This window comes from Temnothorax nylanderi, unplaced genomic scaffold, assembly GCF_030848795.1.
Source record: "Temnothorax nylanderi isolate EJ_2023f unplaced genomic scaffold, tnyl_v1.0 TNYL_tig0059_pilon, whole genome shotgun sequence".
NCBI classification, from domain to species: Eukaryota; Metazoa; Arthropoda; class Insecta; order Hymenoptera; family Formicidae; genus Temnothorax; species Temnothorax nylanderi.
In genome coordinates, this window is record NW_027249121.1 from 504,571 (window position 1) to 523,420 (window position 18,850).

Below are 18,850 nucleotides of genomic sequence, written 5' to 3' on the forward strand. Positions count from 1 at the left end.
GACGGTCTTGAAATAAGAACCGACTATGAATACCGGCCCATGACTCGAATAATAGCCGTATTCATATAGTCCTTCCTTGAGGAATAAGGATTCCTTGTTCCTTAATTATTTATAGTTATTCTACATTTCATTAACCTTCCTTGAAGTGTAGAATGAGGAACAAGGAATCCTTACTCAAGGAAGGACTATGGCCGGTATTCATAGTTATTTAAGACCGTCTTAAGGGGATGCTGGAGCCGTCTGTATTACCGGCATTTTGTTGTCGGCACGTAGCGTCGTTAATATTTGACAGAATTAAAAATCCTTCTCCAGAATTGCAGTAGATACATTAATGATTCAGGGGAACTCCGATTTTATATAGAAAACAAGAAAAAATTACGGAAGTACAGATTTCCTTATCTACTTTTATCCCAATATAGCGTCTCGAGTAGCGGCGAGCTGTCAGCTCGTCACAAGATGTATTTCATAAGAGATATACCATTGGTACGAACGCGAAAACAAGTTCCCCTGAATTGCACAACAATAAAAACATCGATAAACCCCCCAAATCAAGATTTGGAAGCGTAATATAAAAGTATAATGTCGAGGTGTATCGTGCGTATGTGTGCGTGCAATGTAGCGTGCTATCCTTGTCTATATCTTTGTCTATACAAGGACAGATATAGTCGGTGAGCACTTCTTTATCGACGCTGATCGAGTTCGCCTGCGGCTCCAGCATCCCCTTAAAGCCTTGTGTACACGATACTAGAAATCGGTCCGAGTTTCGGTTTAAAGCCTTGTGTACACGATACTAGAAATCGGTCCGAGTTTCGGTTTAAGCCAATGAAACTGCTGCTTTTCTGTAAGCTCTGTAAGAGCTCTCTCTCTGCTCTAAGCTCTAAGCTCTGTAAAGCCTTGTGTACACGATACTAGAAATCGGTCCGAGTTTCGGTTTAAGCCAATCAAATTGCAGCTCTGACAGAAAAGCAGCAGTTTCATTGGCTTAAACCGAAACTCGGACCGATTTCTAGTATCGTGTACACAAGGCTTAAGAGCTTAGAAAGAACAAGTGTAAAGTATCTTTTGTAGTTGCACTTTCTGTACTTTTCATCTTTCTTTTTTTCTCTCCAACGCAATTACATAAGTATACCTCTTGTATTTTAAATGCAGAAAGTGTAATTTAACGCTATCATAAAGACTGGATATTTAAGTTTTAGGAAAAAAGAATGAGAAGAACAAAAATCGATAGAATAACGTAAATTTAAGTGTACCCCCATAATTACAGATAAAATTTGTAATTATTTGCAACGCGAGCAATTCTTCGATCGAGATTATTATCGATAATGTTCGTCTTTTTGTATCAATCGAGAAATGTTTTGGAACGCAGTCCGCACTGTCCGCAGTGGCGCAGGTGTGGTCTTGTGTGATCCTGTCTTGGTACTCTCGGTTCGTTTATATCTATAATGCTTTAACTAAAGTTAGGTTAAATTTTGACGTTTTGAAACATTCCATAAAAGTGAAGTACTGTTACTAATTTCTATCTTGTATAAGTTGGATTCAACATGTGGTGTCTTAAAGGACGCGAAGGTAAGGTTAAAATGAAATTTTAGATGTAACGCTTATTTTATATAATTATAATATTTATCTACTTCTTAACGATTAAATTTTTGTTTTTAAGATAAGATTAGAAATAGATAACAGACAAGATTAGAAATGATAACTAGATGTAATAATAAACAACAATTTAAAATTAAAGTTTATAACTGATAAAAGTTATTCCCCTTTTTGTGATTTTTTTTGTAAATTCTACATAATAAAAAGAAAAACATTAAGAATTAACGGTATTTAAGAATTAACAATAGGTTTTCTTTCAGACTTTTGCATTTATATTTTACCAAATCAGAAAAAATCGTTTGGTAAATCATTGAGTGACATTAAGCTGGAGGGAGATCCCACAATTAGTAGATTTCATGCAGTAGTTTCTGTAGAACCAACAGAAGAATCAGAGGTATATACATTAGTTCTTTTATTATTTCTAATATATATCTCTTTTAGAAATGTTACTATTATTACATTAAAAATATATGTTTCAGACACAATATAGATGTGTTATTAATGATGTATCTAAGTATGGAACCTTTGTTATAAGAGATAATAAGAAGAGAAAATTGCTTCCTGATAAGTTTGTTTTGAAAGTTGGTGATATAGTACAGTTTGGTCTAAAGGAGTCTACTTTTGTGTAAGATTTGATTTGTGATGATTTACTTTGCTACGCAAGTCTTAGTTTTTCTATTTAATTTTTATTTTAAGAATTTATATATACATATAAGATTTAATAAATATTTATTATATAATATTGATTTTTTATAAAATTTTGATTCTAATTAAAATCATAATTCTCAGAATAAATCATTTCAATTGTTTTTAACAAACTTACTAATTTTTGTAACTTATTGTAGGGTGTTGTGTCATTCATTTGTAATTGCAAGATCCAGCTTGGGCGAACAAGGTATTAAGAAATTACAAGATATTGCGCAGAATTTGAATGCAACATTATCTGAGACTTGGGGAGACTTTTGCACACATTTGACAGTGGCTGAAAGTACATTATTTACCCCAAAAGTAAGATTTTGTACAATTTTGTGTAAATTTATCCAGTTATTGAGATCAGATAATTTAAGTTTTTTTTAAACTGTTTTTTTAAATATTACATTTTTCCAATTTTATGTTATATGTATAATTTTTTCTATTCTTTCTAAACATGAAAAATGGATGAATTTTAGTTTTGTTTACGTTAAAAATAAGAGTATACAGCTAATAAAATTGCATGCATCTTTAGCATTTAACAACTAAAAATTATGATAGCATCAGTTTATTATTTTTGGCTATTCTTTTTAATTTTATATTGTATGACATTTTATATCAAGCAAGAAAAGTATTATGAAATATTTTGCAATAAAAATGTATAAGTGACAAGAAAAAAGTTTAACAATTTATATATTTGTAATATATATTTTGTATAGTTAGCTTGTGCATTGGCATCTGCCAAACCTGTAGTCACAAATGCATATTGGGAAGCAGTTAATGTAGCCATCAAAGAATTCAAAGAATTACCAAAAATCGAAGATTTTCTGCCAAAACTTAGAGAAGAATGGTTGAAAGTGGATCCAAGAAAGTTTTTACCGGACGAAAAGCGTAGAACATTGTTCAAAAGTCTCTCGTTTATCCATTTTTGTGCAAAACAGTATTCTGCACATGCGCCGTTGATTATTGCAGCAGGTGGTTAATACTAATTTTTATCCTAATTCCAGATCTTAATATACAAAGATAAAACTTTGCAATAGTATAGTAACATATAAAAGTATATTATGAAAGAAGATATAAAATATGTAAACATAAATATAGTCTTATTGTTATGTTTAATTTAAATTTTATTTTGTATTAAGATACATTAATCTTTTTCATCATTTAATTTTTTATATTTGTGTACTTAACAACATATTTTTACATTAATTTGTAAGTCTTTAAATCAAAATTATATTTTAGGTGGCAAGTCATGTGTGTATCCCACGAAGAGACCTTTGACTCCCCGAGATCTCACTGCAAAAAATGCCATTGTCATACAACAGCCTACCAGTGATTCTACACAACTTACTCAAGCTATCGCAGCCGATTATCCGATCATTTGTGAGTAATTATATATTATCATTAAAACTAAGAGTAAGAAATAGAATAATATACGACATAATATTTCTATATTGCAGATCACAAGTTAAAAGCTGTCAAACGTAGAATGATTTCTGATTCTGAAATTCCAATCGCGGTTCTACATTGTAACACGGAAACGTATTGCAATCCGAAATATGATTTCGCCACATATTTAAAATCAGAGACTCCAAAAATTTTTCTCTCTAATACGATAATTGAGAATACACAGGATATTGTTAATACTGATACAAGACAAATTAAAAGAAAAATAATTCCTGAAACTTGCGAGTCTCCAAACAATGAGAGTGTTTCGAAAAAGGTTCGCTTTGACGAGAGTGAAAGGAATATTTCTGGCAATATTACGACGACGCAGAACACTGATAATATAGAATCTAAATGCAAAATAATTCCCGAAACTTGTGATTCTCAAACTAGCAAGAAAAGTTCGAAAAGTTCCTATCCTTTTGACGAGAATGAGAGGAAATGTATGTCCGGCACTAATGAGAGTAATATTGCAATGAACAACATGCAGAATGCCAGTAACAGAGAAATGAAATGCAAAATGACTGTCAAAACTTATGATTCTCAAAATAATGAGAACATTTCAAGTCAGGTTTTTTACGAAAGTGAACAAAGATATGTTTCCGATACCAGTAGAAGTAATATTCTTACGAAAACTCAGAACAAAAGTATTATAAAAAATAATTACTCTTCTAACGAACAGAAGAATATTTCCGACAGTAACACGAATAATATTTTACCTAATGACACCAATAAACACAAAATTATTCCTGAGAGCTGCTGTTCTGTAGAAAAAAATATAAGCGATATTTTTTCTGGCAAGAGCAACAATAAAGAAGTTCGAATTATTCCCGAGACTTGCGAATTTAATGAAGAACTCGTTGGAAACAATGCTGTTACAAAAAAAGAGCAACAAAATGTCGAATTACAAGAAGAAAGTATGCTGCAAGAAAATGAGTATGGATTTCAACAGCAAGAAAATTCGATTGTTGAAAAAGATAATTTAAATAAAAATAATGATAAATTTGCGAGATGGGAAAGTTCTAAAAATGCCAAAACTCCGCACACTGTATCCACAAAGGAGATTAATGACAGCACAGCAATTGATATAAATATAAAACAAGGAAAAGAGAACAGTCTATTTGAAAAAGGTTGCTCTAGAGTTGAGTTGCAAGATTCATTGAAAAAGCAAAAATTGAGTCCGGTCTGCAATTCTGAAAAAAATCAAGAAGATAAAAGAATGAAAGAGGATAAAATATATACAAAAGATAATAAGAAAGAAGAGCTTCGAAAAACAGTGAGTTAATAATTATTAATTATAATTTAATTATAATAATTTTAATATATTGACAAATTTATGAAATGTACATAATTATAATAGGGCGGTAACAAAAAATATCTAAATCAAGGATTTACGGATAAGATATTGCGGAAAGATGTACCTTGTGGCAAGAAATTTATAAAGGTTTGTATAAAATGTGTGATTTAATCCTACATTATCTTTTTTTTTTAAATTTATTTAATTTTAATAAATTTATTTGATTCGTAACTTGCTGCTAATAATATAACTTACATAAATGTGGCAATACAATTTTTGTGTAGAGTCTGTGAATGTATAAAATGCAATTTGCGATCAGGTAGCCACTTGACTCTAAATTTAATCAATTTTAAGTTTTTATATTTAAAAGAATTACTGCTCAGAATAAAAAATTGCAAAGACTTGTGATATTGTTTTTGGTAAACTTTCTGGCTATAATATTTTTATTCACAAACTTGAGATATGAGATATTCTGTATATATTAATATATAAATTATTAAAAAAAAAACAAGTGTAGTTTGCTTGTATATTGCGTGTATGTATGTGTGTGTAAAAGAGTTGCAATATTTTACTATGTGATTTCGTAATATGTAACAAATTTTCTTATTAATAATTTAGATGTTCGTTATGAAACCAGAGAAGATATTAAGAAGGAACGATTTCGTTTTGTAAATTACACCTATACAATTTTCCCAAAAAGGACTGCAGCATATTTAGAGTATACTAAAATAAAAAGAATTATTATTTTTTAAGATACAGATTTTCAGTAAACTTTCTGTTTGTATAAATGTGTTTCAAAATATTGAAAAATAATATAAATAATAATAGAAAATTTAAAATTGTTTTTTTATTTTTAATTTAATTTAGTTTATTTAATTTAGTTAAGTTATAAAGTTTGATACTTTGGCTAAATCGGCTAAGTGCACTCAGTTAGCATATTGTCTTATCTAAATACTTAGGATAACTAAATCAGTTATATCTATTCTATTAATCAACCATTTTTATTTTTTTAGTGGTAGAATCTGTAAGATAAAAATTCTTTACAAAATCCACTATCATCTTATTTTTGAATTGAGTCTACTAAAAACAATTTACATCGAGAGTTTTATAATTCTTTTGAAAAATAAAATCTGCGACTTTTACCTATATATGCCGGATTTTTTGATGAACATAATCATTGATGTTTTTTTTTAATTCTTGCAAAGTAATTGATATATCATGCTGCACTGATCGAAATCACTTTCTACAACGGCGGTATTTTGACAGCAGAACTATTCAGCGAATCGTACAGCAATTACAACGACTTTGATCTTAACGATTAACCAAAGCGTTTGATTAAATCGCAATGATGTCGATCAAGTTGATGCTCGCGCTTTAGTTGTATTGTCTATGGTTCACCTTAATCTACATATCAGTTTGCGACAGATTGAATTTCAATTAGGAGTTCCTCGAACAATTGCCGGCAGAATTTGTAAGTTTGTACGATGTCGTTGGATTGTACAATAATAAATATTTCTTAGTAATTAAAAAGTTAATTCCAAATTATTAATTTTAAGAGTTGTTTCCAAAGTATAGCATATTCAGTTAAAATTCAATTATAAAAAATGCAATCCGTTTATTTTAAACGAATTAAAAAATCTTATAACTTATAATTAACCACAAGATTTAATCTATGTATATATTTTATATATATAGATATATTTTTGTAAATACATATATATATTATTAAATTTATATATGAATATAAAATTTAGTAAATGCATAGTAGTACATAAACAATCTTTTTATATATTTATTTTATATATAAAAATATTTATTGATATTTATATTTATAAATATTTTTTATATTTTATATTATAGCCTTTTACAAATTAAATGTAATTACTGCTAATTAGATAGAATGATCTCATCAAATCTCCATATATTCAATTTCAAATTTTATTTTACTATATTACCTCGAAAAACAACATATTTGCGATAAGAAAATTATTGAATTAAATCACTGAAAATTAATTTTTTTAAAGATAATTGTAGTAAACGGGGAGACTCATAATTTTCCAATTGTAAAATTTATCGAATGGATCAAACAAAGAGCGATGTTGCATTATTCATAAAAGTTCCAAAAGCGTTTCACGAAGCTTGTTATTGCTATTTTCGAATCGCACCTGTGGTCGCTAAATCGAGATTTCGTTGTGACTTTTAGAATCTCCGTGGTAACAAACAGTCAAACGTGTTGCAATTAATTAATGTGCTAGTGGAAAATAAAAATACAATTTCTATACATAGAAAAATGAAGGAAAAGAGGATCAATGTGCAAAAAAATTACTACGAAAGTTTAATTTATACGGTAATACTTGCAATTGATATATATTGAGTGTCTTTATTTATATATTACTTAAATTGACAGTATATAATATTTTTCATTGACCAAAATAAGACTTTTCACATTTTTGTTAATAAAAGGCTATTTTAAAGGCTGAAAAGTTTGTTTCATTTGCTGTTACGAATTCTAACAATTTCGAGTCGATAAATCGATTGACCCTCTATTTTTCTAACGAATGAAAGAATAACTTGGAAAGAAGGTTGAAAGAGGATCTTAGGAGAATGGAAAGGGGTGGAAGAAAGCTTCAGTGCTTCGGCTTCTTTGCACAGCTGCATCACGTGCGATGCGCGCGCAAATTCAAGCGATTATGCAAATTTCGCATTAAAATGCATTTTATCGAAATCTCCGACTATTCGGCGAAAGGCGAACACGAAAGGCGTCGTGACGCTTTATGTATTTGCGCTTGTGGTTTGCCCTTCCATCTCCTAATTCGTTATTTGTAATTATCATCATATCGGAGCATCTCTTTTTATTGAGTATTTTCTTCTTTGCAATTTTTGGTATTTTTTTTATTGTAAATCAATTGCATCACTATTAAAAAATGTCCATTACGTTGTTTTATCAAATAATCTATAGATACCAAATATTAAAGAATTAATATCTAGTGATGTCATTATATAAACATGAATTGCATACTTTTAATTATTTTTTTCTACATTATTAGTTTATAAGCATTATATTATTTTCTATATTAATCATCTGTCTTATAAATTTATGCAAATTGTGTGTGCATTCTTTTCGCAAGAAAATAAACTCACCTTTCCAAGCGTTGCTGATGACAGGGGTGAGAAAGACTTTGTCTCGATACGTCTTCCAGTATGTCAGCTGTTGTGCTTTAACGTTTGTTTATGCCGGAGCTTCGATTAGCGTCCCGCTCCAAAGAAAGTTCTCGTTCAAAACTTTACTGAGCTGTACAAAAGATTGCCGATGAAATGCCGGCTGATTTCTTGCGACTGACTTTTCCTCACCGAGGAATTTGTTTACGACGAAATACCGTGACTGTCTGTCTCAGAAGAGACATTGGAAGTGCAAAGTTTCTTGCTTAACACCGTAATAGAATTACAAGTTTTTATTTTTTTGAACAGTAACTATTAACGTGATGTAATTACTAATAATAAATATGCTATTATTGTGCTATTACAAATGTACCATTAATGACAATTCAATATATATTTATGCAAGAAGTTTAACAAAGTAATTTTTCGGAATTATACGTATAACAATTATTGCATTCTAGATAAAAATTACAAAAAAGTAAGATTTGAGAAAAATTCAAGAAAATATACATTTTTCTCAAATAAATAATTGAAAAATATAAACGGTGCATGGACAACGTAGGATATTTCTTTAAGATATGAAAATATATCTAAATTTATCTAAAAAGAAAAAGCCTTTTTTTTCTTTGATTTTAATCTTTCACATTCATAATCCTTTTCTCGTCGAGTCAAATTGTCACCATCGATTTTGTGGTTTTTCATAGAAGAACACGTACAGATGAGAATCGATAGTACGGAAGAACTTTATGAATGTCCATTTGAGTTCGCCGTCCGCAGAACTGCAGACGAAGAAAACCATGAGAACATTATTAGATCACAAAGAATGATGGCTGCTGAAGTGAAGTACAAGAAGTCAATGCCGTTCGAATAAATATATATCCGCCCTCCGACCTCCGACTGACTTTTTATCCGTATTTTAAACGCATATAGACCACTCGTGGAACAAATCTTTCTCCACAGTTTTTTTTGCTGATAAAGCTAAAAATGGACTTTTGTAAACGTCATTCAATTTCTCGCGTGTCAAATTTTCATATAACATTTAAGAGAAAAACTCTCATCTTAAAATAATTCTTTGTAATGTATCTTTCCTTATTGTCACCTGCGCAATTATTTAATTATTAATATTACAGTATAATATATAACATTGTTTAACAATTGTCACATTTTAAATATTATTTCTGGTGAAAAAAAGAAGATATACTTTTTGCAACATCTTTTACATTTTAAACGTGATATTTTTTGGCAAATTATGTAACTCTTTAGCGTTTTAGCTTAAGACTCTCAGAATTAATAAGCGAGATTTACGAATATACAACGGACAACTTGTGTTTGACGAACGTCTTGGATGGGATTAGCAACCTGGGATCTGCCCCTGTCTACGACAGCAACAGGATCAAACCAGCCTCCCTTTGAAGGAGCGGATTGGCATACGGGAGAACGGTGGGAGTGAGAGAGGGTATATATCCTGTTAATTACACGATCTCGGATTTGCCTGTGACGTTAGACGTCTCGAGCAGGATGTCTGTTCCCTGACAGACAGATTGAGTTGCCTTCCGTATTATGGACGCGATTAATAGTAATCACCCTTCCTGTCTCTCGATCCGTAAGATCTCATCGTGCAGTCTCAATTCGAAACAACAACAGAATTGTTCCTTGATCCTTTATTAAGTATTTTATATATTATAATGTTGCATCGAAAGAAAATAAGTCAGATCGCATGTGAACCATTCTAGTCTATGTGAAAACAATCACTCTTCAGTACAATAAAGATAATTTCCCAAAATTTTTCTTAACTTAAAATATGCTGTAATTTAAGAGATTCAAAAACTTAACATTTGAAAAAATTTGCTATATTTTTGGAGATGTGCGCTGTTAAATGTTATCTTTTCGACTTTTCTCATAAAATCGTGTAATTCGTAAAAATTCGTACTTATAAAATAATAAGTGGTGGAAATGTAAGTTTCGATAATCCTCTTTCAATCAATTTAATATTTTAAGATACGGATGCATATAGAATACCGCTAGGAAAACATTAATTGGGTAATCACGCAGACTTACCGAAATTTTTAAATAGGCGTTCCTCTTTAAAACAAGCATATGTCTTTCGCAAATTATTTATAAACTATTTTTATATCTTTAGTTTCAATCCGATTGTCTTCACCAAAATACAATCTGTCAGTAATTTGTTATAATTAATATATACGATCTGCTATAGCTTTTTCTACATTTCATGTGTTGCAATTAATTGTAAAATATCTACTACGATAAAATTAACGCGTAACTATTAGTAGCATTTGCAATAAATGTTTAATTATGAATCATAAGCAATATTCGGCAGTATATTGATAAAACGAGAATATGTTAAATAATAGTGCGCACCGTTAAATAGTTGCATTTTATAACGATTCTTGCAACATAGGCTGAGTTTCCACTGAGCGCGTCATGCGTCGCGTTATCACAAGTTAACCAATCAAAAAACATCCCATTTTATTACATTATTTGTGACGGGATGTTTAGATTGGTTAACGACAGACGACGCGACGCGTGACGCGCTCAGTGGAAACTCAGCCATATTGTGATAAAATAACTTACAATAGAACGTCACGCGCGTACAGCTCCTATATATACGTGCTCAATGGTTGCGAGAGGTCTGCGCGTGCTTCCAAAATATTTTTTATAAGCACTTCGATCGCACTTCCATTCTATTTTTGATTTCGAAGAGAAGCCGTAGAAATACATTTCTGGCCTTTGTTTTAGAAAAATGGAAGTTTTTCTTCATATGTATAACAAGTAGAAATGTTTACGTTGACATTTACGTAGACAAAATAATATAGAGAAAATGTTTATAATATTTTTAAAATAACAAATTATTGTACTATTTCTTAATTTTAATTTTTAAACTTTGAATCTTTATGAAAATCTCTGAGTAAAAACGAACTCTTATCATTTATTATTTTATAACTAAAAATTTTTAAAGATTACGCGATTTTTTCGAGAAATGCCGAAAAGTCAATACTTAATAACGCATATTTTTCCTTTTTTAATTAAACTACTAGTTTTGAATTCTATACATATAAATAAGAACGTTTAATATAACAAATTTAATTTATTAACGAATATTATAAATAAAATAATTAATAGATATAAAATAAAAATATTAAATAATCCTTCTTTTAATTTTGGAATAGAATGTTAATTTTGAAGTATTAAAATATTGTAAAATAATAATAAAAACAATATTAATTTTTATATTATAATTATTGCTTTTTTAATGAGTTAATGTTCGTTAATAGTCGAATGTATGTTCTAATTGGCAATTTTGGCTACCGATTACTAATTGACGATTTCGATGGTTCTGTGAATAATGATTTTGCAAACGTCGGGGGACTGAATGTAAAATGACGGACCTCTTTATTATACGCTAAATAATTGTGAATTCAGCTTTGTCGGATATAAACGCGATTCTTTTCTTATTTTTTTATGTTGTTTTTTTCTGAAGAGGAAATATAAATCGTATAAATATTAATATATTGTAATTCATATATCGCAAAAGTCGACTCTAATACTTATACTATAATTATATAATTTTATCTTATTACACTATAGGACAATAATTTTACCTACAATTATCATTTCACGTAGACCTTTGTCCGCTAAATTCGAATCTCACGTCCAAGTTTGCACATCACGTTAAATTTTTGAAAAGATTAAAGCTAAAAGTGTAAAAAGTAATATTATCAACTTTTATTTTATTGTAAAATTATTAAAAGATTTCGATACTATCCCAATACGGTGTCTTAAAGAGCCTACGAATTCGTGATCTGGAAACTTCCATCACGTCTGTCACCCGCAACTACGAAAATCGGAAAAACCCATAAACGCGGAAAACAAGTACAACACGAATTCATGAGATTCGCGATGTTGAAGAGGCATCAAAAGCGAATTGAATGACGAGCATATTATTCTGATTATCTTGACGTTAATGCGACATTAATTGACGATAGGGTCAAGCAATTCACTTGAAATTTAATAAGGGGGGAATATACGATATCATATATTTGTCTCTAAAATTTAATTTGCAAATATATAATTTAATTAGTATTTTAATTATAATAATTATTGCCTCAATTTTTCGTCAACATAATTATAGTTAAAATTAATATAAATAAATGATAGTAATAACTGACAGTAAAACATCAATAAATATCGATAATAAGTAAAAAATTATTAACAATTTTTTCAGTTAAAAGTTTTTAAATAATTCATACTATGAAAAAAGTAACAAACTAAGCAATTCGTCTACAATACTTCTATAATTCTTCTTCTTTGAGATAAGAAACATCTGAATGATTTATTTAAATCTTTAAATGTGACACGAGTCACATTTAATTTGTAAATTTAATTTGTAAATATCCCTTAGGAAAAGTACGAGAGAAAAAGCTTATTTTCCTGAGAAATCTATGACTATTTCCGTTTGACGGCTAAAAACCAGTCTATTTTCGGGAGATATGAGTAAGTAAAGAGATCGACGAATTAATTTTGCGATTCTCACGCGTTTCCTCTCGCCTCAAAGCTCATCAAATATTTGCGCGACTTTTCGCGCCTTGATGTATCCGTCGGATCTTCGCGTTTGTTGTACTTGGGAATTTGCGGTTCCGCGTAACTTTATTCGCCTTTAGCGAGGGCTTAAACTTTGCTTCTCTTCTCTTCGCAGGAAAACTTCTCTCGAGGAAACGTTAACGATGGATTTCCTGACAAGATCAATAAGCCTTCTTTAGACCTTAATAAGCAACTAATCAATATGTTCTGATTATATATAGATATATGTATAAAAATATACCTATGTGTGCGTGTGGGTACCTGTGTGTGTACGCGAAAGAATTAGCGATAAATTAAAAATCTACGAAACACAGATTTGTAAAAATGATTCGTAGAAATGATGATGAAATAAGATGATTGGTTCTCTCTCTGTTTAATTAAAACAAATTTCAGAAAATTCACATTTGTCGCGTTATTCTTGAGTTCATTACTGAGAAAATCGATTCGTTGTGGAAAACTCCAAAGGTAAGAATCCCGTTCTGTCATTTTAGAAAAAGTTGGTCGATTTTTCCGTTATGATTGATCTCTTATAACAGTATCTATCTGCGGTGAAGAACAATTGGAAAGTTTTGTTTGTTTTATTCAATTTTCTGTAGTATTCTGTGCGAGAATTAAGAAGAAAATTATGAACTTTTCCATAAGTATTAAATTATTTAATTGACATTTTTACTATAATAATAAAGACGTAATAAAATTTTATTACATAAATGGCTGTATTATAAGAATTATTAATACAGCAGTATGCAAAATAATAATTTTTTAAATAAATATTTGATTATATTTTATTATATTTTTCGAGAAATCGAGAGGTATTAAAAAAATAAAACACAATTGTACAGAGAATTAAAAGATCTTTAAAATGATGTGTACTTCACTTGAGTTCTATTGCTATATATTGGAGATTTTTGAAGAAATGTCTACTTTAATTAAGGGATAAAGCAGCATGAATTTATCAAAATTATATATTCCCCTTAAAAACAAAAATGATGCGTTTCGGCATATTTTGCACAAATCAGTCGATTACATAAAAGTGGTGTTCCGTTTGATGTATATATATACATATATTGCTTTACTATGTCCATCCATCTCTATAAATTTTAAAATATAATTAATTAATTTTTAAGAGATTCTGATTAAATGATTAATTTTTTATCTGGAGTTAGATTGCATTTTACTTTATTTTTATTTGACAAACATTTAGATGAAGAGGGAAAAGAGTATTAATTAAACTGCATTCCGTTTTATTTTCCATTCAAATTTATTTTTTGTATATAGGTGCGTAAGGAACATAAAACATGTGTATGAAAAGCACACTTTACAAAAGCTCTCTCACGCATTTACATGCAAGAATCATACACACATAATGTAACTTAAATCTTTCTCTTATACACTTGCAAACATTCTCGATTTTATTTACAATATTATTATAGCAATTTTTAACCCATGATAGGCCATAACAATAATATAAAGAATTGTATAATCAATAATAATTCTCTAATTTTTAATCAATTCTTAATTCTATATTAATAATCAATTTTCTTCTTCAGTGTGCCATATCAGGTCGACGTTGACGATCACTTTAAAGAGAGTTGCACTGTTTTTATGGCTATGTGACTTGGACCCATCAAGGAGTTGCCTTGGGACTGAGGGCCTTTTTATTTTATAAATTTCTCTCTCTAGCGACATCTTGGACAGTAATAACCAGAGTGGTTTCCCTTTAATTTCTGGTAAGCCTTCGATAAAATTAAGACACATATGTGGGGTGAGAATCAGAGAATTAAACTTGAGACTCGCCGATTATCAGTCGGTCGCTTTCATAATGAGTCACCCTAATTTTATAAATAATCAATAATTATTAAAAGTTTTATAGTTATAAATTGTTATATAATACAATTAATATGTACATTTCTTAAAGTTAATTATCTAATTAATGCTAAAATAATTAAATTATTAAGTCATTATTATATCATAACTAAAAATTAATATATAATTACTAATTATTTATTTATAATTTTATATTATTTTTTGTGAGTATAATAAACAACAATAAACTATAAGAGCAAGAAAAGTGAAATTTTGGCCAATAATGGGTTAAATTTTTAACATTGTTATTTATCATGTTATTTTTACATCAATAATATTTATTATACGCGATGACAACTTGTGTTTTTTGATTATCGCCAAGTCGCAATAAATATACATACATATAACTAAATTGTGTATTTATAAGTATTATGCATACAATAGGTACAACAGCCTCCTTGTAAATTAATAATTTTTTTTATTAAAAGGTAAAAGCTAATCAACAAGATTTTCTATGATATGTTTAAAGATATACTTTCCTCGAAAAATAATAACATTACCATTTAGAATTATTTTAAATTATTATTTTTTATTTCTAAATTTTTTACAATATAATAATAAAATAAATCAAAATAAATTTAAGAAGATAATTTTAATTTCTTAAATTTCTCCTGTCAATTTTAATTCTTTTTTTTTCATAGAATTTTCTTTTCAAATCTCTTTTCTATATATACACAATATACTTTTTGTTTATTATATAAAATAACACTTTTTTCAATTATATATATTATTATGTTAAAAATCAGATCGTGATACAATATCAGTTAAGCTGTAATGAAATAACGAGTATAATTTTCTAAAAGTGTAAAAAATTATAATTTCATGTTTAATTTCTCATGTTTTTTGTATATTACTGAGTAATTACACATTTTATTAAAAATTAACTATGAATTTGTAAAGTAACGCTATTTGGCAAAACTTATTCTAAAAGTTAATTTATTAATCATTTAACGATAACTTAATCTTAACAATAAGTTGCATACAACTATAACATTAATTTAATATAATTATAATTTTGTAATAGTTAATTTTTTTTACATTAAAAATGTATTATTTAAATGTATTCATTAAATCGTACCAATAAAGTTTCTTTACAAACATTAAAAAATATAAATGTAGTAACAGATATAACAACCTCCCTCCGAATTAAATTAAAACCAAATAGATATTTTGTTTAATAATCGATTAAATTAAAAATCACGATTTTCAATAATACAATTTTCAAAAAGTTAATCAAATAAAAGAAGATATAAATAAAAAATGATCTTGAATATATGATCTTCTTATTTGACAGCACTCCATTTGTATAATTAATAAGTCAACTAATTTAATTTAATCGATTTAGTTATAAATGAAGTGTTTAATTTAATTTATATACATTTCCAAAGAAAAATTATTATGAAGATAGACTATAACAGAAAAAAAAAAGAAAAGATCTTCTAATATTTTCTCGGAACTGTGAATCAGCATTTTAATTTACAGATTTAAAGTTTTAATATAAAGGTATTTGAGAGACAAAACAGAAAGAAAAAGGGAGTAAAAGAAGGGGGGAAAAGGAGGAGATCTCTTTTTACATTTTTTTTACATCGCGATTATTTATTCTAGACCGCGATTAAAGGCTATAACTTTGAATCAATTTTATCGCTGTGGACGACCTGTTGCGAAGAGTTTTCGCGAGCAATGCAGTCGCGGATGGCCTGCAGAACAATGCCTATCCGCCGATCTAGGGCGTCTAAATGCGGTTCCCATAAAACGGGAGCCACAGGATCCCTTGCCATACTCTGCCGCATGGCAGTGCTGAGCCGCTTGGGCCCATTATGGAAGCTGCAATCAGAAGTGAGCAGTGTTTCAATAAAAGGAACATTTTTTAAATTTATTACTTAAATAATAAGCTTTTCAAATAAAAGAAAAGATTTCTATTAGTAATTATATAAAATTATATGTGAATAATGTATAGTACAATCACGAACAGAAATGCCATCCGTTTCGAGTATAGTGAGTTGAATTGCACATGTATATAAAAAAATTTTATTTAAAACATTTTTGCATATTGCTTATCGTTTCGATGATACACGCTTAGAAATATAAAAGTCAATTTTCTTAAAAGAGATGTTTCACTCACTTAATATATGCATAAGAGCACTTATAAAAAGATACGTGTCTCTTATTTTGATCTACATTACACATATCCAAAATTCATCAAAATCAGAAGAGGATATTTGTGACCTTTTCCTCATAAGCATTTCTAACATTTCTAACAATTTATTTAGCATTATAAAGTTTGCGAAATGAACTTTTTTATTCAATAATCTTATAATTCAAAAATTAGTTTCTTGACATATTTACTAACGATATATACTCCCAATTATGTTGTTAAAAATTAATATAGGGAAGTAAGATATCTTGGATATCTTCGTCAATTATTTTTGCTTCCATATATAAGTCTAATTTTTATATTGCGTAATAGTAGTGACAATAAGAGTAGCCAAGTAAACAACCAAGTCTCGGCAGGATGAAAAGGCTGTTCAGTCTCAAGGCTCATCCTTCCTCCTTAATCCTGAAAGAAAGTTCTCCGAAGATTCCCTGGAGAGAGTAGTCCAGCCTGTGTGGCAAAGCAAAGTACTCTGCGAGAGTCCACTTTTATCCACGTGATGCGTCGGAATGTGTGCGTTTTGTGTGTGCGATGTGCAATATGTATGTGTCTGTGTGTAGGAATGTAGGTGTGGACGTTAGTGTGGATGTGCGTGCGTGCGCGTGTGTGTGTGTGTCACCCCGTATAAATAGAGCCCAAGTCGAGTGTCTGCTCAAGCCGATACTTTATTCATTGGCAGTTCCACCGACCCGTGGAGGCTTCCATTACCGTTCTGAAAGCTTCCGACCGCCCGGTTGTTGATCTAAAAACCCACGTCGCTCTGAAAAGCGCCTCGAGGCTATTATCAATCCCGAAAACCTTCGAACTCGATATTGTTTTCTTGAGGTATGTTCAATTTATTATTGAAAAACACAATTTTTTCACAATCATCACTATTAGTAATTTGAAAATTGATAAACGATCCATTTTTACTGATATAAACTATTTCTACTACTGCTACCTAATACACTGGCGAACAGCTGGCGAAAACAAATTAATAACATTAATCATCTAATTTCAATAAAATTTCAAGGAAAATTTCAGAAATGAAGATGGTTAAAAAATGAGTAATAAATTATTAAAAAATGTCAAACGGATTATTTTGTCCCCTTTGGTAGTTCTAATAGTATTAAATATCCTTTTTAATACTGAATCCAAATATAAAATCAGATTTTTCCTATCAGGCTCTTATTGTTAGTTCTCTTGTAATGTTCATATTTTTGCCATTTATTATAATAAAAAAAATTATTAACATTGATAGTTTTGCTCTCTGGAAAAGAAGAGGTTTCTTGAAGTTTTTTGCGTGCTGAATCTGAATTTACAAGCAAAAATATTTTAGCACGTCAGATTAAAAAGAAAATAAAGTTAAAACTTAAGAAAATAAACTTTTTATTATTTTTGAGAATTTGTAGCTAGCAAAATAAACCCGATGTGCTAGAGGTTTTGAAAAGAGTTCAAGTTAAAGCTGAAGTATCGTATTTTAAAATAAAAATGTTGAATCTTTTACCGCAAGCATCATTGAACTTCTGGCGCGCTTTGTTTCAAGGGTAAGTACGTGTACAGGATAAAGTAGAATTGCATTTAGACCCACAGCGAAATCATTGCATGTATAAAAAAATGTAGATTAGTACATAAATATAATAGATATGTAATAGATATATAATTTTTTTAGTAAAATAGAGAATGTCGAAATAAATATTTTTAATCGTCATTTTTCACAAATTGTTTCATAAGCTTAAATTAAGATTTAATAATGTCTACACGGTAAAGATTAAATGTTTTTATTTTGAAACTGGCTATTGCTGGACTGTTAAGAGAGATAAACAAAATATATTGAAGAAAATTAAATAAAACTACTTTCTAAACAGCAGATTTTCCTTGATCAAATTTTAATAAATATGTATAAATATATAGATTTTTTAAAATTCACTCGTCGATCAGTTTTATCTAATAGAGAAATTTCGCAAACATATTTGGATTCAACACAAAAATATTACAAAAATTATGTATTTTCATCCTCAGGATAGAAAACAAATTTTTTTTGTTCCCTAGTGATATAGAGTTGTAAATTC

The 18,850-nt window shown here is 29.1% G+C and overlaps 2 protein-coding genes across 3 annotated transcripts in view; one reads left to right on the top strand and one right to left on the bottom strand.

Moving 5' to 3' along the window:
- The first annotated feature begins 1,353 nt into the window (after positions 1-1,353).
- Positions 1,354-6,174, top strand: LOC139773234 (uncharacterized). The gene is made up of 9 exons (XM_071707527.1): positions 1,354-1,566; positions 1,854-1,987; positions 2,073-2,218; positions 2,439-2,601; positions 3,003-3,258; positions 3,526-3,666; positions 3,744-5,005; positions 5,090-5,173; positions 5,645-6,174. Exons 1-9 carry the CDS (start codon positions 1,542-1,544, stop codon positions 5,696-5,698), a joined length of 2,265 nt encoding a protein of 754 aa, XP_071563628.1. The 5' UTR covers positions 1,354-1,541; the 3' UTR covers positions 5,699-6,174.
- Positions 6,175-14,023: 7,849 nt separating this feature from the next.
- The window catches only part of LOC139773242 (uncharacterized), a 60,932-nt gene continuing 56,105 nt past the window's right edge, over positions 14,024-18,850 (bottom strand). For both annotated transcript variants that reach the window (XM_071707542.1, XM_071707541.1), the window contains one exon: positions 14,024-16,471. In XM_071707542.1, the coding sequence (XP_071563643.1) occupies positions 16,267-16,471 (205 nt within the window). In that variant the 3' untranslated portion in view covers positions 14,024-16,266. The remainder of the gene's footprint in view (positions 16,472-18,850) is intronic.